Source organism: Triticum aestivum, chromosome 6A, assembly GCF_018294505.1.
Source record: "Triticum aestivum cultivar Chinese Spring chromosome 6A, IWGSC CS RefSeq v2.1, whole genome shotgun sequence".
Classification (NCBI taxonomy): domain Eukaryota; kingdom Viridiplantae; phylum Streptophyta; class Magnoliopsida; order Poales; family Poaceae; genus Triticum; species Triticum aestivum.
Genome location: NC_057809.1, coordinates 614045909 through 614067989, shown reverse-complemented (window position 1 = coordinate 614067989; position 22081 = coordinate 614045909). Strand labels below are relative to the sequence as shown.

The following is a 22081-nucleotide window of genomic DNA, read 5'->3' as shown; positions in this document are numbered from 1 at the left end:
CTCGCTACCCCGTGGACGATATAAAGGAGATGAAAGAATGTCATCTGTATTATCCTATCGGGAACATGTCCATGAAGGTAGCCATCGGCAGTGCTTTACCATGTTTACCTGGAGCACTCCACCACAACAACCCCATTCAAGATGGCTATGCTCGTGTCACGGTGGAGGACGTAGTCCAAGGGTTTGAGGACCTGGAGATTGACATTGCTACACCTGAAGGGGAGAAAAGACTTGGAGATGTCAAGCGCCATTTCATTCTATGGCAAAAGAAGTTTATCAAGTTTCCAGGCGAGGCGCCAAGGACAACAAGTCCACCCCCCTACGGTGGTGGTGGTGGCGGTGGCGGTGGTGGTGGTGGTGGTGGTGGTGGCGGTTCACCTACACCTCCGTCACGTCAGCCGACGCCCCTCAGTCCACAACGTCCGGTGGGTGATCAGACGCCGCCCCCAGTCCTCGTCCGGCGGGTGATCAGACGCCGCCCCCCAGTCCTCGTCCGGCGGGTGATCAGCCGACGCCCCCCAGTCCACAACGTCCGGCGGGTGATCAGACGCCGCCCCCCAGTCCTCGTCCGGCGGGTGATCAGACACCGCCCCCCAATCCACCTCCGGCAAAGAAGCAGAAGCAGTCCTGGATTATTAACCCGGACCCTTATGTACCTAAGACCACAAAGGTACCGGAGCCATCACTGAAGCCTCTCCCTACAAGGCCTTGGGAACGTAGTGCCGAGGAAACTGCCGCGGCCGCGGCTGCTGATCATGACAAATGGAAGGCGGACTGCAAGAAGAAAAGAGAGCCCGAGCCCAAGCCAGTATTTTCTGATGAGCAAAAGAAGTGGGCTAAGTCATTTTTGAGCACACCGTCCCAAGCCGCGAAGAATCTGCCTGACGACTATGCACGTGAACTTCGTAGGCAGGCACTCATGTTGAAGGAGAAGAAAGAGCGGGCGGAGAACCAGGAGAACAAAGCCTTGGAGGAGGCCGAGAAAACGGAATTAGAAAGTAAAAAAGCGGGAAACGAGTTGCCCAGCTCGGGGAACAAAGTAAACAATCGATTGCCCCGCTTATAGTGAAAGCCGCCGGTCCGGATGACCCCGATATCATAGCAGCTGCGGCAGCACATGGATTGACTGTAACGAGTGCCAGAGAACAAGCGGCCAACTTAGGTATTACTCTTCGTGAACTGTTAGGCCTTGATGAGGCGCCAGTGAAGGAGGTAGTAATTACATATGTGAAGAATGGGCCTCTCGTCGAGCCTGCGCAGGAAAAGGATCTACCTCCACAAATGAAAGGTCTGCTGAAATGGTACAAGGGTTACATAAAAAATAAAAACGCCAAAGAATATATTTATGCGGAAGTTAGATATGAGCATCACTTCAAACATTACTATGTACAAATTCATCTGAGTGAATTGTTCCAGCTTTTCAATCTGCGCGAGCTCGACAAATCTATCATCAGTTGCTACGTTCTGTAAGTGATTTATTTCTACCCCATCTCGTTCATATTGCCTGCACTATATATATGTCCTAACTATATTGTTGTGTCCGCTATTATACATGCAGAATGAAGATTAAGGAATGCAGAGTAAGGAACATCCATGATGTTGGGTTCATTGACCCACACATCGTTAATGGATATGTGTTGGAGCATCACCCCGCCGACATGGAGGCAGACCTGTGGCAGTTTCTTACAAAGCAGGAACTCAAAAGTGATATTCTATTTCCTTACCATTTTGGGTGAGTGTTTCTGTCTTGAGCACATTCTCTTTTGTTTACTCCATGCATGGTATGTGGCCGGCTAATCGATGAGTTATGCATGACGTACTGTGCATGTATCGTGTCCGCAGATTCCACTGGATTCTGCTAGTAATTAAAGTTGACACCTCAGAATGTCTCGTCCACGGCTCTCTGAATATGGATCCAAAGCTTTGGGGCGGCATGAGAAGAATGCTGCAGAAGTAATTATTTTCATTCATTTGCGCTCTATATCGATCGGCCTATTTCGTTCATTTCCTAATATCAAGTAACTAATAACTCTCTTGTTCATTTAATTTTCTTTGCAGACGGTTCGTAGATACAAAGGTCGGTGAATTCAAAAAAGAGCTAGAATTCAAAAGGTCAAAGGCTAAGAATGCTGGGGATATTCAGCCAGCGGGGACCAATCTATGTGGATACTATGTCTGTGAGATGATCCGGAGATACACCTCTGAGCGGGTTCCGAGTGATACCAATGCTCAGAGGAATAACCTCCGGATGATGCTTAGTCCAGAAGCTCGCTTCCGACCACTTCAAGAGGAACTAGCTGGATGGTTCAGCAGGGAAGTCCTCCATTCTAAAGGAGAACACCATTACGAGGACGTAGAACTTTATATGCATTAAATTATGTATGGAAACTTGTTCAAAATTGTATATGGTCATCCGATGATATTGAATATATATTGTATATTCCTCTTGAATTCTTTTTGGTTCTAATTTCAAATTTGTTTGAAATTGTACATTCATATGCATGTATGTAGTACCGTAGAATATGTGAAACTCCTTCAAAATTAAAATAAAGCACAAAAGAAATAAAACAATACAAATTAAACAGAAAACAGGTTTGGGGGGGGGGGGCTAAAACCCTAAACCTGTGGCGGCCTTTAGTCGCGGTTGGCCAGAAGAACCGCGACTAAAGGTCCTCCGCCCCGACGGCCGCCTGGCGCCCACGTGGACGGGCCTTTAGTCGCGGTTCTTAAGCAACCGCGACTAAAGTGGGGGTCCTTAGTCGCGCCTATTTGGTCGCGGTTGCGCAACCGCGACTAATGGCAGTTGCGAACCGCGACCAAAGGCCCTTTTTCCAGCAGTGTACTTGCGAACCGTGCCTCATGGGCAAGATGACTAAAACACCGTTCTCCGGTACTATGGAGAGAGCAACAGATTTGTTGGAAATCATACATACAGATGTATGTGGTCTGATGAATATTGAGGCTCGTGGCGGATATCGTTATTTTCTCACCTTCACAGATGACTTAAGCAGATATGGGTATATCTACTTAATGAAACATAAGTCTGAAACATTTGAAAAGTTCAAAGAATTTCAGAGTGAAGTTGAAAACCATCGTAACAAGAAAATAAAGTTTCTACGATCTGATCGTGGAGGAGAATATTTGAGTTACGAGTTTGGTGTACATTTGAAACAATGCGGAATAGTATCGCAACTCACGTCACCCCGAACACCACAGCGTAATGGTGTGTCCGAACGTCGTAATCGTACTCTACTAGATATGGTGCGATCTATGATGTCTCTTACTGATTTACCGCTATCGTTTTGGGGTTATGCTTTAGAGACGGCCGCATTCACGTTAAATAGGACACCATCAAAGTCCGTTGAGACAACGCCTTATGAACTATGGTTTGGCAAGAAACCAAAGTTGTCGTTTCTGAAAGTTTGGGGCTACGATGCTTATGTGAAAAAGCTTCAACTTGATAAGCTCGAACCCAAATCGGAGAAATGTGTCTTCATAGGATATCCAAAGGAAACTATTGGATACACCTTCTATCACAGATCCGAAGGCAAGACTTTTGTTGCTAAGTTCGGAAACTTTCTGGAGAAGGAGTTTCTCTCGAAAGATGTGAGTGGGAGGAAAGTAGAACTTGACGAGGTAACTGTACCTGCTCCCTTATTGGAAAGTAGTACATCACAAAAACCTGTTTCTGCGACACCTACACCAATTAGTGAGGAAGCTAATGATAATGATCATGAAACTTCAAGACAAGATACTACTGAACCTCGTAGATCAACCAGAGTAAGATCCGCGCCAGAGTGGTACGGTAATCCGGTTTTGGAAGTCATGCTGCTAGATCATGATGAACCTACGAACTATGAAGAAGTGATGGTGAGCCCAGATTCCGCAAAATGGCTTGAAGCCATGAAATCTGAGATGGGATCCATGTATGAGAACAAAGTATGGACTTTGGTTGACTTGCCCGATGATCGGCAAGCAATTGAGAATAAATGGATCTTCAAGAAGAAGACTGACGCTGATGGTAATATTACTGTCTACAAAGCTCGACTTGTCGCAAAAGGGTTTCGGCAAGTTCAAGGGGTTGACTACGATGAGACCTTCTCACCCGTAGCGATGCTTAAGTCTGTCCGAATAATGTTAGCAATTGCCGCATTTTATGATTATGAAATTTGGCAGATGGATGTCAAAACTGCATTCCTGAATGGATTTTTGGAAGAAGAGTTGTATATGATGCAACCGGAAGGTTTTGTCGATCCAAAGGGAGCTAATAAAGTGTGCAAGCTCCAGCGATCCATTTATGGACTGGTGCAAGCCTCTCGGAGTTGGAATAAACGCTTTGATAGTGTGATCAAAGCATTTGGTTTTATACAGACTTTCGGAGAAGCCTGTATTTACAAGAAAGTGAGTGGGAGCTCTGTAGCATTTCTGATATTATATGTGGATGACATATTACTGATTGGAAATAATATAGAATTTCTGGATAGCATAAAGGGATACTCGAATAAGAGTTTTTCAATGAAAGACCTCGGTCAAGCTGCTTACATATTAGGCATAAAGATCTATAGAGATAGATCAAGACGCTTAATTGGACTTTCACAAAGCACATACCTTGACAAGATTTTGAAGAAGTTCAAAATGGATCAAGCAAAGAAAGGGTTCTTGCCTGTGTTACAAGGTGTGAAGTTGAGTCAGACTCAATGCCCGACCACTGCAGAAGATAGAGAGAAAATGGAAGATGTTCCCTATGCTTCAGCCATAGGCTCTATCATGTATGCAATGCTGTGTACCAGACCTGATGTGTGCCTTGCTATAAGTTTAGCAGGGAGGTACCAAAGTAATCCAGGCGTGGATCACCGGACATCGGTCAAGAACATCCTGAAGTACCTGAAAAGGACTAAGGATATGTTTCTCGTATATGGAGGTGACAAAGAGCTCATCGTAAACGGTTACGTTGATGCAAGCTTTGACACTGATCCGGACGATTCTAAATCGCAAACTGGATACGTGTTTACATTAAACGGTGGAGCTGTCAGTTGGTGCAGTTCTAAACAAAGCGTCGTGGCGGGATCTACATGTGAAGCGGAGTACATAGCTGCTTCGGAAGCAGCAAACGAAGGAGTCTGGATGAAGGGGTTCATATCCGATCTAGGTGTCATACCTAGTGCATCGGGTCCAATGAAAATCTTTTGTGACAATACTGGTGCAATTGCCTTGGCGAAGGAATACAGGTTTCACAAAAGAACCAAGCACATCAAAAGACGCTTCAATTCCATCCGGGATCTAGTCCAGGTGGGAGAAATAGAGATTTGCAAGATACATACGGAGCTGAATGTAGCAGACCCGTTGACTAAGCCTCTTCCACGGGCAAAACATGATCGGCACCAAAGCTCCATGGGTGTTAGAATCATTACTGTTTAATCTAGATTATTGACTCTAGTGCAAGTGGGAGACTGAAGGAAATATGCCCTAGAGGCAATAATAAAGTTATTATTTATTTCCTTATATCATGATAAAAGTTTATTATTCATGCTAGAATTGTATTAACTGGAAACATAATACATGTGTGAATACATAGACACACAGAGTGTCAGTAGTATGCCTCTACTTGACTAGCTCGTTAATTAAAGATGGTTATGTTTCCTAACCATGGACAAAGAGTTGTCATTTGATTAACGGGATCACATCATTAGTTGAATGATCTGATTGACATGACCTATTCCATTAGCTTAGCACCCGATCGTTTAGTATGTTGTTATTGCTTTCTTCATGACTTATACATGTTCCTATGACTATGAGATTATGTAACTCCCGTGTGCTGGAGGAACACTTTGTGTGCAACCAAACGTCACAACATAACTGGGTGATTATAAAGGTGCTCTACAGGTGTCTCCAAAGGTACATGTTGGGTTGACGTATTTCGAGATTAGGATTTGTCACTCCGATCGTCGGAGAGGTATCTCAGGGCCCTCTCGGTAATGCACATCACTTAAGCCTTGCAAGCATTGCAACCAATGAGTTAGTTGCGGGATGATGTATTACGGAACGAGTAAAGAGACTTGCCGGTAACGAGATTGAACTAGGTATTGGATACCGATGATCGAATCTCGGGCAAGTAACATACCGATGACAAAAGGAACAACGTATGTTGTTATGCGGTCTGACCGATAAAGATCTTCGTAGAATATGTAGGAGCCAATATGGGCATCTAGGTCCCGCTATTGGTTATTGACCAGAGACGTGTCTCGGTCATGTCTACATTGTTCTCGAACCCGTAGGGTCCGCACGCTTAAGGTTTCGATGACAGTTATATTATGAGTTTATACGTTTTGATGTACCGAAGGTTGTTCGGAGTCCCGAATGAGATCACGGACATGACGAGGAGTCTCGAAATGGTCGATACATAAAGATTGATATATTGGAAGCCTATGTTTGGATATCGGAAGTGTTCCGGATGAAATCGGGATTTTACCGGAGTACCGGGAGGTTACCGGAACCCCCCGGGAGCTATATGGGCCTTAGTGGGCCTTAGTGGAAGAAGAGGAGAGGCGGCCAGGGCTGGACCGCGCGCCCCTCCCCCCTAGTCCGAATAGGACAAGGAGAGAGGGGGCCGGCGCCCCCCTCCTTCTCTCTCTCTCTCTCTCTCTCTCTCTCTCTCTCTCTCTCTCTCTTTTCCACCTCACGAATCCTATTCCAACTAGGATTGGGGGAGAAGTCCTACTCCCGGAGGGAGTAGGACTCCTCCTGGCGCGCCCTATGATGGCCCGCCGGCCTCCCCCTCTTGAACCTTTATATACGGAGGCAGGGGCACCCCAGAGACACACAAGTTGATCCACGTGATCATATTCTTAGCCGTGTGCGGCGCCCCCTTCCACCATAGTCCTCGATAATATTGTAGCGGTGCTTAGGCGAAGCCCTGCGACGGTAGTACATCAAGATCGTCACCACGCCGTTGTGCTGACGGAACTCTTCCCCGACACTTTGCTGGATCGGAGTCCGGGGATCGTCATCGAGCTGAACGTGTGCTAGAACTCGGAGGTGCCGTAGTTTCGGTGCTTGATCGGTCGGGCCGTGGAGACGTACGACTACATCAACCAAACGCTTCCGTTGTCGATCTACAAGGGTACGTAGATCACACTCTCCCCTCTCGTTGCTATGCATCACCATGATCTTGCGTGTGCGTAGGAATTTTTTTGAAATTACTACGTTCCCCAACAGGTAGAGTGGTTGTGCATGTAAGGTTGGAATAACGGTCGCAACTTAAACTAATCCGTTTTGAAAACATCACACACACTTTCCTCGGTACACCACTTCGTCATCAAGTGGTTACCCAACTCATTATCTCCTTCGGGCATAAGTGGCACCTGACGGTTTTTTTAAAAGTCTTTTGAAAATACTTTGTCTCCATCACCATGCATATACCCGTCCCATTTGCGTAGCATATACTTTAGCATCCTATCTACTCCCACCGGCATAACCCTCATAAGAAGGTAGGGTCATGCACAATGCAAGTATCAACGAGGAAGTAACAGTGGCAAACCACCCCATGTGGTCACCTCATCATCATGTCTCTGATGCAAGCAATAAAAGTGCTATATGACATGCATAAAAAGGTTTCATAGACATGGTCAAAGGGCTGCTTGCCTTGGTTCGCTTGGTCTTCAAAGTCTTCAAGTCCTTCTCCTTCTTCATCTCCAACTACTTCGTCAAACACGGGATCTATTCGTCGCAATAGAAACAACAGAGAAATAAGGCAATAATATAAACAGAAAAGTCAAAGTGCTCACAAAAATGTCAACCTATTTTTGTTAAATACTAGGAGGAAAACTAAGAAGGGGAAAATTCTTAGTTTTGGATTTGGAGCTACAGGGACAAAGTAATGACTTTTCAAACAGGGATTTAATTGCTCAAATTTGAATTTAAATTTGAATAGTACAGAAGAGTTGGTTGGGCATGTATGAAAGCTACACCATCAAATAGGTGGGATTTTTACAAGATTTTAGGAACTAGAATTATTGCATTTGGATTAATATTTAATCCTGTGGAATTTTTGGAAAAGGGACAAAAAAGAAAAAGAGAAAGGGCACTGTGCCCGCTGGGCCAGAACAGTTGCAGTGCAGCAGGCCCAGAGGGGAAAAGGCCCAGGCGAGCCAGCGCGCGCCAGATTTTCAAACCTGATGGGCGGGGCCCGGGCGTTAGCGAGAGAGAGAGAGAGAGAGAGAGAGAGGCGAGGGAGAGGTGAGGATGACAGGTGGGCTCCACCTGTCATCTCTAACCTCGCGGCAGAGAGGTCGGCGAGCTCACCGGCGACGCTATAGGGCACGACAGGTCGAGCGGGTGGCACCGTTGGACTCAGGGGTATGTCGCCGTTCAGGTGATGGTGGAGGTGGTCGTCGGAGCAGCCTGGTTCGCCGGCGACGAGGTCACGCGGCAGTGGTGCTTCGGGCGTCGGTGGTTCCGGCCGTTCTCGGCTGCAAAAGAGCGGGTAAGAGAGGGGGAAGGGTCAGTGATGACGTGCGGTTCCAGATCGAGAGAGAGCGGGGGCGGAGGAGGCCTGTACTGTGCGAACGCCGACGAGCCGAGGCGGCGGCGCTCGAGCTCGATCTCGAGCTCGGGCGGCTCTAAAGACAAATGGGTGGTGCGGGAGGTTGATTAGGAGTGTGGGGGAGCGACAGGGAGTGAGAGAGAGGCTCGGGGTCGCCTTATATAGGCTGGCCGAGGTCCATCGTAGGCGCGACCTACGGGTGTCCGCAGGATCGACTCGGGTGGCCGTTAGAGAGGAAATGAAGGGCTCGGGGGTGTTCGTTGGAGTGGTTTAGGGTGCCAGGGAGGGAGAGGAGGAGCGGGACGAGCTGTGGGCGGGCTACACGAGAGGCACGAGCATTGGCCGAGTGGGCGGCGCTCTGGCGCGAGCTGCAGTAGAGAGGGGAGGGCGCTGGAGCAAGTGGCTGGCGTGGAGCGAATGTCGAGGGGCATCGACTTGCGCGCGGGGGAGGCTCGAGGTGGTCGGGGGCACGGCGTCAACGGTCGGGTGCCCTGCCAGGCGCTCCAGAGCGCAACTTTGGGCCGGCAATCCGCGTTTTTACCGCGTCCACTTGCGTCTGGCAGCTGCAGGGGGCGTGGGCAAAAGCTGGGGAGAGCCTTGGATGCTCCGGAAAGCTGAGGGGAGAGAAGGAGGCTGAGAGAGAGGGAGGAATCCACTGTCCAGAGAAGAAAAATGGGGTTCTCCCCCCTTCATCATTGCTTCCTCGGGCATAAAAGCATGAAGGTGCTAGAGGGGGACTAGGAGGGACTGTGGTAAAACTTTGAGCCCATGGAGATTAGTGGAAGGGGTCAGAATGGTGTTTTTGGAAATGTGGCAGAAGGTGTTTGTTGTTGGTTTGGGCAAGAAAATGAATTACACTTGCCATGAGACTCCACAGGATGAAATGGAACATATAATTAGGGCCTTCCACCAATTTTGAGCTCATTTGGGCAAAGTTGCCAATGAAACTTTTGTAAACCCTAGAAATCAACAGAAATGCATTTACCAAGATATAGTCATGCAAAACCATTCCCCTTGATGCACCACTTGGTGTAGTGTCATCATTTGGTCTTTTGAGCATGACCACAAAGTTTGGGGGCATTTGGAATAAGTTAGCAATGTAGAGTTGTTCAAACTTGAATCTGGACAGAGATGGTTTTGGGGCACTTTGGTGAACCAAACTAGTTTGGATTGAGCTGAAACTTTGCATGGTCATCATATTATGCATATGTGACCTGCTAGAATTGTCCTGGATTTATTGGAAAATATTTCTTGTAGAAATATTTCAAATACTTGAAATGGACAGAAATGGTTTTGGAGGGTTTTTTCCAATATTTTGAACATGACCATGTGCTGAAACTCTTATATATGGAAAATATATGTCCACTGAGTTTCCCTGTTTTTTTTTAAATATTTTTGAATCATTTAAATAATGCTAACCTATTAAAGACCATTTCTGGCCTAAAGAAAAAGCCTTTAAATAAAATAGGAAAATTAATTTTAAAATTATATTTTTGTTGTTTATGGAGGTCCTATATCCAATAGGTTTCAATTATACTCTTTGAAATATTTTTCATACCCCAAATCAAGTACTTGTAGTGCAAACCTCAATTCAGGGGTTTTTGGAAAACTAATTTTTGAAAATACTATTTGGCCAAATTATTTTTGTAAGAAAATACTATATTGCACTATACACATGGCATGATCATTGGGCAGAAGTTTGGGGCAGGGAGATGAAGTATATAAAGTGGAGTAGTTGACTTTAAAGAGCACTTGAAAATCAAAACTCCAAATAAAAAGCCAAATAATGCAAAAAAAAATGTTGGTCCAAATTTTCATGCTTTATTAATGCAAATGACATGTTACAAAATGCAGGGTGTGACAATAACCCTGACTAGACCCGTCGACCAAGAGGACAAAATGACCAGATCTTGAGCAAGGTAGATCGGCGGTGGCCCCGCTGCCCGCCTTGATGTAGCATCCACGTCGGATCCATCAGTGGCCTTCCCATGGCGGTGATGAGTGCAAGAAACCATCGCAAGGTCATCACACGCCGACGGGAGAGGAGACGGCGGTTCCGGGACCTTGGATCCGAGGAATGGGTTGTAGGCACCAAGGTGAGGCAGCACACGTCCTTGCCGTCACCATCCTCCGCCAGGCTTGCCCGGCGGCCTCCAACAACGACGGCGGGGGAGGGAGTAGCAGAGACGAAGGCTAGGAGCGACGGCGGCTGCTACCTCCGGAGTGGCTATGTGTTTGTAACCATGGGTGAACTGATTGTTGGTAACTTTCGGTATTTATCTATGTTAAATTGGCTTGCACATACCGACCGGTAGCATACTTACCCGGTGCCCTCTTTTCTTCTATAAGAAAAACAACGCAGCCACAAACATGGGCTTCATGACGGGTGCGGCGTGCCGCCGCACCTCCACCTTCTAGTAGCAGATTATTTCAGCTACAAGTCCTGGGTTCTAAGAGATTCTAGAAGATATATATCTCTGTTAAGCATTGGAAGGCCTGTCGGTGACAGCGAGCCAACTTGGTGCACAAAAAAGAGTTCACACAGCGGATCCAAGTTTACATGGTCAACATCATCATCAAGCTTAGGACTAGATACAAACCCTAGTCGTCGAGTTGCCTCCAAACTCGCCGGGTTGACCATTGTGCCATCGGACAAGAACGATCGAATAACACGATGGTATGTATTTACACCAATCTGTATGAATAGATGACTACTAATAATTAACAAGAAAAATCAACATCGGCTCTCTTCAACTTAAAAAGATAGAGCATACGTGAAAGATCTAAAGAGGAGAGGTAGTAACTATGTACATGTCCCCAGAAAAAAAACGCTTTACAAGTTCTTGAACTCCTTGTGCCTTCAAATCTTGTTCTGGATCTTGGGTGCCACGACGAGAGGGTTCTGCTGCGCGATCTTCTCACGGCCGGCCTTCTTGTAGTCGAAGCCGCACGCATGCCCGTCCACGTAGCGGTGCAGCGAGCAGAAGGTGCCACCGCACCTGCAAGCGAACCCCAGCAGCCCCACCTTCTTCTTGCACGCCATGCACCTGGTCAGCTTCTTCGCCGGCGCTTCGGCGGTCGGCACCTCGGCGGCGGCAGCTGCAGAGTGATCCTGCAGGCTCAGCGACGTCTTGAGGTTTAAGGCGAGGTTGGCCACGTCGGCGGCCTCCTTGACCTTCGTCTTCCCCTCGACGGTGGGGCCGGGGGCAGCCGTGTCGGTGTCGGTGGCCTTGAGGTGGTCGCGGTAGCACTTGGAGCACATGTTCTTGGTCGCCGCGCTCCCGTAGAACCCGCAGCCGTTCGCGCACAGCACTGCGGTGCCGGCGCCGGCGGCCTGCGTCGGCGACGACTCCTGCCCGTGCGCCATCTATCAGCTCTGATCTTCTGATCGAAAAGGACGCGATCGATCGCTTGTCGTTCGGTTGCTCTTCGTCCTCGTGCGTGGCTTCTCTCTTGACGAGGCCCCGAGGTCGTCATCCCGTGGGCTTTTAAGAGGTCCCGCTACGCCGGGTGACCACAACAGCGTTTCACAGGCGAATTCGGACACGGAGACCGATTTCCAACCCTGGTCGGTCCACACCATACTACGGTGTTCAGTTTTGAACGTGTCCGTTCATTGCCATGAGATATAAAGATTCTATACATCTTTGTAAAATCTACATATATTTTTTAACATAATATGGATGCAAGCCTCATATATACGCGCATACACTCAATCATATGAACGCACATATACACATCCTACTTCTATGAGATCCTCCAAGAAATTAAGCGTCAGAAATTCTAAAATAAATACAGGATAAATGTGATCACCAGGATTTGAATCCTGGTAGGCTGAGGATACCACCGACCTCTAACCACTCAACCCCGGGTTGGTTCACACATACACACACAAAAAAAAAAAACAGTTACATATTGTAGCGTGCGTAAATCAACTACAGTGTCCATACACCACAAGTTTTGAGGCAGCAACGCTACTCTTTTTCTTTATCTCTGAATTCATATAATCTCTGGAAAAATTTTATGTACAACCTGTATTAGTAACACATGTGAGCAAGATAAAGATGCTATTTATGTAGTATAAAGGGACATACAGTATGGTTTTATGGAAAAATAACATGGCAATTTGGTAAAATTAAACCGGCAACCAACTAGACAAGTGACGACAAAATACCCTGGCAACTGGTTTTTACAACCACTGACATTTTTTATGAAATAACTGGCCAGGTAGGACTTAAATGGCAAGCGCAGCAAAATAATGCGACAGCTAGTTTGTACAACGACTGACAAGCTTTAGGAGACAACTGAGTATAATTGAACATATAAGCACAAAAAAAAACACAACGATAACTAGTTTTTAAAACAATCACCCAGTTTTATTAACCAACATGGCAACTGGATAGAATTAAGATAAGTACAACAAAACACCATGACAACTAGATTGTACAATAATGGACAGGCTTTATGAGAAAACACGACAACTAGATGGAATTAAAATGACAAGCATAGCAAAATATTGTGTCAACTCGATTCTTATAAATACTGACAAGCTTTATTAGACAATACGGTAACTAGGTAGAATTAAAATGACAAGCACAACAAAACATTAAGGTAACTGAATCTTATAAGTACCGACAAAGTTTTATAAAATGACGTGACTATTTGGTAGAATTAAATTGGCAACCAGCTAGGCAAGTCGAACAAATCATTTATGGAACATTATTTGTATATGCTAATATGTTTTCTTTACATGTTGCTTAAAAATCGTCAACAATACAAGAACAATTTTTTTTTCATAAATAGTGACATAAGCTATTACTAGCAAAAAGGCCCGTGCGTTGCAACGGGAGAAAAAAATACCACACTCTTAATTTACAAAAAATTGTCTACGTTTTGAGAATTTGTAGTTACGACCCAAACAATGATGCTCTTAGCCTACAAAAGTGCAGTTCAAGATTCCACATGTATTCTATTTCAACACGGCTTGCTTATAGATTTAATCCGTACAAAGAAATGGGCAAGTGATCATGCATTTATTCATGGCATGTATGAAATGGGGTATTGTTATGGGCCGGTAAAGGAAAACGACAAAAACAGTCGATGAAACATTAGCACACTACATTATGTGCATCAAGGGCAGTTTTCAGTTTAAGCATCACCAACTTAGGGTTATTCTTGAACACTTTTTTGCACATGCATATTTCTTAAATACATGAAGAGGATACAAGATTTTTATTGCTTGTGATCCATGTCCTTATTTATTGGTTTTCTCTTGCAAATTTATCTTCAATTTTGTGTCCAATCTTGATTTTGCTGAGGAGTTTATCCCCGATCCGAATCACTACCGGTATGAAAGAAAGACGAATACTGTATTATTGATTAAGATTGCACCCTGGATAGTATTTTTTACAAAGTGTTAACAGGTAAAATAAAATTATATCCAGATTCTACATATTTTTCTAATCAAAATTGATATATGACATGTTAAATTTGGAGTTACAGTTTAGAAGATATGAGTATTTTAAAAAACATTTGATTTTGATATTTATTACGGGTTTAATGTCAGAAAAATCAGGGGGCTTTCTATAAAATAGCAGAACGAACTAAGAATACCTATTTCTTTTATTAGTAGGTATAGAGTAGTTGCAGCCTGCTCTTACTGTACCTAGCTACTAGTAATACTAGTACTTAGGGGGAAACTAATAGTCTTCCATTTGTAAAGTAAAATTTTATTGTGACTGCGGCCATACTTATGTTGCTGGCAATGGCAGAGCGACTTAGGGTGCGTTTGTATCTAAGGCAAAAACTAAACGAGCCTTGCTGGACAAGGTTAGGCGTTTGGTATGGACAGAAAAATCTAGCTTTTGGTGGCAATTAACCTAATAACCGCTGTCAAAACCTTGCTCCTAAAGTAGAGCCAATTTGGCTCGCCCATGCGGGCAACCAACAGGCGCAAAAAAATCAATTCCACTTCCCTATGCACTCGTAACATAACTCCCCTTCATGAGTGAGTCACCGTCCACGACGCGCCCACACCATTGGAGTTGTTTTATGTCATGTTATCCAGCGTATGACATGTTGCAACCAAACAACAAGGTTTGCTCTTACGAGCTCTTGCTCAGACCGGCTAAGGCCTTGTTCGGTTGTAGCAAAATTAATCCTCTAGTGGATTTAATCCTCTAGAGGATTGAGTGATCCCCGCTTGACACCAAAACCACTTGGGGACCAAATCCCTGCCAGTATGCAATCCACGTCACTCTTATGCATTCGGTTAGTCCCCAAGGGCACTGGACCACAGGGACAACAGTATTGATATAGATGAAGTGGTACATATAGATAACAACAATTCTCATGCAGTAATGACACAGATGCAGACTGAAGTGACAATAACACTGACAGTTTAAAACACTTATTATCCCAACAATAACAACAATTCTAAGATTTGAACAGGGCACAAATACTAACAAAAATAATAGCAATTTGGAGCATACATAATATATAATATGTTGAATAGACCACAAGAGCTTAATTATCAGTTCCTCCCAAATTCTTCCACGCTACAGTCAGTCGTTTCAGAAATAGTGTTTAGTTTCTCTACAAATATCACATGGACAAAACCCAGCGAATAGATATGAAGCCTTCCACTGAAAAGCACACACAAATAGATCCAAGTCGCGGCACCTTCGCTCTTCTTCTGGAGCATTCTTATGTAGAACTCCTGCTTTTTGAAACCATTCAAACCCAAAATTAGTTTGAGAGTGAAATACTTGGCAGTTTTATTTCCAGGAATGGAAACAATGAGAAAAACATACATAAATAGTAGGTAAATCAATCTCTATCCTCTGATCTATGTTAAAAGCATCCCTTTTTATTTTCTAGGGACAAGGCATCATAGCAGTTTAGAAATAGACAATTACTACAACCACAAGAAAATCAGCCTAGCCTAGCTACAACACAAGCACTTGTCAACCTGTGTCGATACATCAAGCAATCATTTGAAAAAAGGTTGTATTATTCAAGCAAAGTATTCCTATAACCAGTCAGTCTAATAGTTTGCAAAAGAACTTCATAAATATATTTAAAACAACTATCCATTTCAGCAGAAAATAATGTCTTTATAGCAGCAGCAGCAACAACAACATGGACTAAATGGCTAGCAAGGAGCTTAGTAACACGCACTAATTGAAAAGAGGAGTACCTAAGTTATTCCATTTCAGCTCTCAGCCACATAAGAGCAGTCTCCGGTCCGGCACTCACGAAAATCTCTCGGTTCTCGGGGATCTTGAAGACTCGGAAAGCCTTGACTTCTTCTTCAAGTGTGATCTCCATTGTTTTCAGCAGATCAATGCAGTTTTTGATAGAGTACTCATTCACGACCCTTGGCTTATTCCTCTCATCCTCCACCTGCTTCGTCCTTATGTCCAAGTACTTCTCCATCATTGCAGCCACATCACCATTCGCCCCCCTCCTTCTCTTTGGTTCTTTCTCTTCTCCATTTCTTGAGGGTGCAGTAGCCAAATTTGGTTGAGTTTGCTCGGGCTCCACATCAATGTTTTCTTGCACGTAAACCTCCTCAACATCTTCATCAATCTGCACCCTTTCTCCTCCAAGATTCTCACCATCAACTGATGTTTCTCCTTGATTCTTGCTAGCTCCTCCAAGATTCTCGAGATCTAATTGGGTTGAGCAATGTGATGACTCGATAGAGGTGAAGTTATATGTCCCTTTTGCAGTTTGGCCTACAAGTTAAAGTGACAATCAAATATAAGATTTCAAACTAGAAGAGTAAACAAACATAAAACAATGACATGAGTATATGAATGAAGTTGATAACTAACCATCATGCAATTCTCCCAAAGCTTCAAAAAGAGGGAAGGCTTTTGTCTTGAACTTTCCAGCTTTAGGGTGTGACTACATAGTTGACAAGAAAATGATATGAGAGCATGCAACAAGTAATGAAACTTTTAGGGAATAACAATGACATTCTTACTATGATGATGTTTTTCCAAAGTGGTGGATCCGCTAGAATCCTGCACTGCCGGTCGTCCCATGAAACGCCGCTTTGCTTCCTTATCTCTTTGATCATCTTGTATTATCTTTTCAACTCTTTTTCCTTTTCTTGGATTTTCTTCTTCTCGTACCTAGCATAAGGATTCTTTTGGTGGAATTTCTTCACTATCGTATTCCATGCTTCTGAGCTCCATCCATTTTGACCCTTATGTTCAGGTGTATCATGCTCACGAAGCAAGTCCACAAGATCTTTCTCAAGGCTTGCATTCCACTGTGCTCTATCTTCTGCATTTCCACATTGTATGTTAATGTACCTTTTTCTATCTTAACTATTTTGGTTTTAAGCAAATAAAGGGGGTGTTTGTTTCAGGGACTTTTTAGTCCCAGAGACTAGAAAAAGTCCCTAAAAAGTCCCTAGAAACCAAACGGGAGGGACTTTTTCTACAGGGACTAGAAAAAGACTCTATTGGAGAGTCTTTTTTGATTAGTCCCTGGGACTAGAAAAAGTCCTAGGACTTCTGAAACAAACACCCCCAAAGTCCCGACAAGAGAAATAAAGTCACGCTAGTTTATTACCTTTGGGAGACCCTCTCATCCTCTTTGTCACACTGCTTGTAGGAGGTGATGCTCTATCCCTTTCGATAGCTTTTTTGAGGAGGCTCAACCTTGGTGACCCTCGAGCAGTCATCATAGTGACTTCTGAACAATATTCATGACATGAACAACAGAAAAAAAACATAAACGTCTACACTATACTTATTACTACTACACTACAAATGACAAGTTATGCATGTCGATAATCAGCCCACATTTGATGAGCAATGGCATCTCTAAGGTTGTCGCCTTCATGGTTGATTTGATGATTTTGAGGAATATCACCGTCAGGAAGATCAACAAAATTCATGAAGGTATATTGTTTGGTTGGTTATCTAACCAACGCTCATCTCCTTTTTCAGATCGGATGATGTTATGTAAGATTGCCGCCGCTGCTGGTAGCTTGACTTGGTTCTCTATTCAATGATGCGTGCCCACTTTTAGGATTGGGAAACGCTTCTTCAAGATTCCTAATCCCCGTTCGACGTGATTTCGTAACACGGCATGCCGGAGATTGAATAGCTCCCTGTGATTTTGGGGTCGACGGCGACCGCGTGCAAACTCCTTCAGATGGTACCGAACACCACGATATGGTGCCAAGAAGTAAGTGTTGGAAATATGCCCTAGAGGCAATAATAAATTGATTATTATTATATTTCCTTGTTCATGATAATCGTTTATTATCCATGCTAGAATTGTATTGATAGGAAACTCAGATACATGTGTGGATACATAGACAACACCATGTCCCTAGTAAGCCTCTAGTTGACTAGCTCGTTGATCAATAGATGGTTACGGTTTCCTGACCATGGACATTGGATGTCGTTGATAACGGGATCACATCATTAGGAGAATGATGTGATGGACAAGACCCAATCCTAAGCAAAGCACTAGATCGTGTAGTTCGTATGCTAAAGCTTTGCTAATGTCAAGTATCATTTCCTTAGACCATGAGATTGTGCAACTCCCGGATACCGTAGGAGTGCTTTGGGTGTGCCAAACGTCACAACGTAACTGGGTGATTATAAAGGTGCACTACAGGTATCTCCGAAAGTGTCTGTTGGGTTGGCACGAATCGAGACTGGGATTTGTCACTCCGTGTAAGCGGAGAGGTATCTCTGGGCCCACTCGGTAGGACATCATCATATGCGCAATGTGACCAAGGAGTTGATCACGAGATGATGTGTTACGGAACGAGTAAAGATACTTGCCGGTAACGAGATTGAACAAGGTATAGGGATACCGACGATCGAATCTCGGGCAAGTACAATACCGCTAGACAAAGGGAATTGTATACGGGATTGATTAAGTCCTTGACATCGTGGTTCATCCGATGAGATCATCGTGGAACATGTGGGAGCCAACATGGGTATCTAGATCCCGCTGTTGGTTATTGACCAGAGAACGTCTCGGTCATGTCTGCATGTCTCCCGAACCCGTAGGGTCTACACACTTAAGGTTCGATGACGCTAGGGTTATAAAGGAAGTTTGTATGTGGTTACCGAATGTTGTTCGGAGTCCCGGATGAGATCCCGGACGTCACGAGGACTTCCAGAATGGTCCGGAGGTAAAGATTTATATATGGGAAGTCCTGTTTTGGTCACCGAAAAAGTTTCGGGGTTTATCGGTAACGTACCGGGACCACCGGGAAGGTCCCGGGGGTCCACCAAGTGGGGCCACCTGCCCCGGGGGGCACATGGGCTGTAGGGAGTGCTCCTTGGCCTACATGGGCCAAGGGCACCAGCCCCACTAAGGCCCATGCGCCTAGAAGGGGAGAGGGGGCAAACCCTAAGGGCATATGGGCCCTAAGGCCCATACACCCTGCGCCTCCCTCTCCTCCCCCCCTTGGCCGCCACCCCTTGGCCATCTAGGGCTGCCGCCCCCCCTAGGGGTGGGAACCCTAGAGGGGGCGCAGCCCCTCCCCTTCCCCTATATATATGAGGCCTAGGGGGCTGCCCATAACACACGCGATTCAATCTCTCTTGGTGCAGCGCTGCGTCTCTTCTTCCTCCTCTTCTGTGGTGCTTGGCGAAGCCCTGCGGGATAGCCACGCTCCTCCATCAGCACCACGCCGTTGTGCTGCTGCTGGATGGAGTCTTCCTCAACCTCTCCCTCTCTCCTTGCTGGATCAAGGCATGGGAGACGTCACCGGGCTGTACGTGTGTTGAACGCGGAGGTGTCGTCCGTTCGGCACTTGATCATCGGTGATTTGAATCACGACGAGTACGACTCCATCAACCCCGTTCACTTGAACGCTTCCGCTTAGCGATCTACAAGGGTATGCAGATGCACTCTCCTCCCCCTCGTTGCTAGTCTCTCCATAGATAGATCTTGGTGACACGTAGGAAAATTTTGAATTTCTGCTACGTTCCCCAACAGTGGCATCATGAGCTAGGTCTATTACGTAGATTCTATGCACGAGTAGAACACAAAGTAGTTGTGGGCGTTGATTTTGTTCAATATGCTTGCCGTTACTAGTCTTATCTTGATTCGGCGGCATCGTGGGATGAAGCGGCCCGGATCAACCTTACACGTACTCTTACGTGAGACCGGTTCCACCGACAAACATGCACTAGTTGCATAAGGTGGCTGGCGAGTGTCTGTCTCTCCCACTTTAGTCGGATCGGATTCGATGAAAAGGGTCCTTATGAAGGGTAAATAGCAATTGGCATATCACGTTGTGGTCTTTGAGTAGGTAAGAAACGTTCTTGCTAGAAACCCATAGCAGCCACGTCAAACATGCGAACAACAATTAGAGGACGTCTAACTTGTTTTTGCAGGGTATGCTATGTGATGTGATATGGCCAAAGGATGTGATGAATGATATATGTGATGTATGAGATGATCATGTTCTTGTAATAGGAATCACGACTTGCATGTCGATGAGTATGACAACCGGCAGGAGCCATAGGAGTTGTCTTAATTTATTTATGACCTGCGTGTCAACATAAACGTCATTTAATTACTTTACTTTATTGCTAAATGTTAGCTGTAGTAGTAGAAGTAATAGTTGGTGAGACAACTTCATGAAGACACGATGATGGAGATCATGATGATGGAGATCATGGTGTCATGCCGGTGACGATGATGATCATGGAGCCCCGAAGATGGAGATCAAAAGGAGAAAAGTGATGATGGCCATATCATGTCACTATTTGATTGCATGTGATGTTTATCATGTTTATACATCTTATTTGCTTAGAACGACGGTAGTAAATAAGATTATCCCTTACAACAATTTCAAGAAGTGTTCTCCCCTAACTGTGCACCGTTGCGACAGTTCGTGTTTCGAAGCACCACGTGATGATCGGGTGTTAGATTCTAACGTTCACATACAACGGGTGTAAGACAGATTTACACACGCGAAACACTTAGGGTTAACTTGACGAGCCTAGCATGTACAGACATGGCCTCGGAACACAGAAGACCGAAAGGTCGAGCATGAGTCGTATAGAAGATACGATCAACATGAAGATGTTCACCGACGTTGACTAGTCCGTCTCACGTGATGATCGGACACAGGCTAGTTGACTCGGATCATGTAATCACTTAGATGACTAGAGGGATGTCTATCTGAGTGGGAGTTCATAAGATGAACTTAATTATCCTGAACATAGTCAAAAGGATTTTGCAAATTATGTCATAGCTCGCGCTTTAGTTCTACTGTTTAGATATGTTCCTAGAGAAAAAATTAGTTGAAAGTTGATAGTAGCAATTATGCGGACTAGATCCGTAAACTGAGGATTGTCCTCATTGCTTCGTAGAAGGCTTATGTCCTTAATGCACCGCTCAGTGTGCTGAACCTCGAACGTTGTCTGTGGATGTTGCGAACATCTGACATACACATTTTGATAACTACGTAATAGTTCAGTTAAACGGTTTAGAGTTGAGGCACCGAAGACGTTTTTGAAACGTCGCGAAACATATGAGACGTTTCGAGGGCTGAAATTGGGATTTCAGGCTCGTGCCCACGTCAAGAGGTATAAGACCTCCGACGATTTTCTTAATCTGCAAACTAAGGGAGAAAAGCTCAATTGTTGAGCTTGTGCTCAGATTGTCTGAGTACAACAATCATTTGAATCTAGTGGGAGTTAATCTTCCAGATGAGATAGTGATGGTTCTCCGAAGTCATTACCACCAAGCTGCTAGAGCTTCGTGATGAACTATAATATATCAGGGACATATATGATGATCCTTGCGATATTCGTGATGTTTGACACCACGAAAGTAGAAATCAAGAAGGAGAATCAATTGTTGATGGTTAGTGAAACCACTAGTTTCAAGAAGGGCAAGGGCAAGAAGGGATACTTCGTGAAACGGCAAATCAGCTGCTGCTCTAGTGAAGAAACCCAAGGTTGAACCCAAACCCGAGACTAAGTGCTTCTGTAATAAGAGGAACAGCCACTGGAGCGGAATTACCCTAGATACTTGGTAGATGAGAAGGCTGGCAAGGTCGATAGAAGTATATTGATATACATTGTGTTGAGGTGTACTTTACTGGTACTCCTAGTAGCACCAGTGGATTAGATACCGGTTCGGTTGCTAAGTGTTAGTAACTCGAAATAAAAGCTGCGGAATAAACGGAGACTAGCTAAAGGTGAGATAACGATATGTATTGGAAGTATTTCCAAGGTTGATCAAATATCGTACGCTCCCTCTACCATCGAGATTGGTGTTTGCGTTGAGCATAGACATGATTGGATTATGTCTATCGCAATACGGTTATTCATTTAAGGAGAATAATGGTTACTCTGTTTATTTGAATAATACCTTCAATGGTCTTACACCTAAAATGAATGGTTTATTGAATCTCGATCATAGTGATACACATGTTCATGCCAAAAGATAGTAATGATAGTACCACCTACTTGTGGCACTGCCACGTAAGTCATATCGGTATAAAACGCATGAAGAAGCTCCATGTTGATGGATCTT

At 44.8% G+C, this 22081-nt stretch overlaps 1 protein-coding gene and 1 pseudogene across 1 annotated transcript; both read right to left on the bottom strand.

Moving 5' to 3' along the window:
* Positions 1-11224: 11224 nt before the first annotated feature.
* Positions 11225-11988, bottom strand: LOC123131409 (zinc finger A20 and AN1 domain-containing stress-associated protein 12-like). Its single transcript, XM_044551093.1, has one exon. It carries the CDS (start codon positions 11907-11909, stop codon positions 11403-11405), a length of 507 nt encoding a protein of 168 aa, XP_044407028.1. The 5' UTR covers positions 11910-11988; the 3' UTR covers positions 11225-11402.
* A 3757-nt stretch (positions 11989-15745) lies between these two features.
* On the bottom strand, positions 15746-17243 carry LOC123129826 (uncharacterized; annotated as a pseudogene).
* Between the last annotated feature and the right edge of the window lie 4838 nt (positions 17244-22081).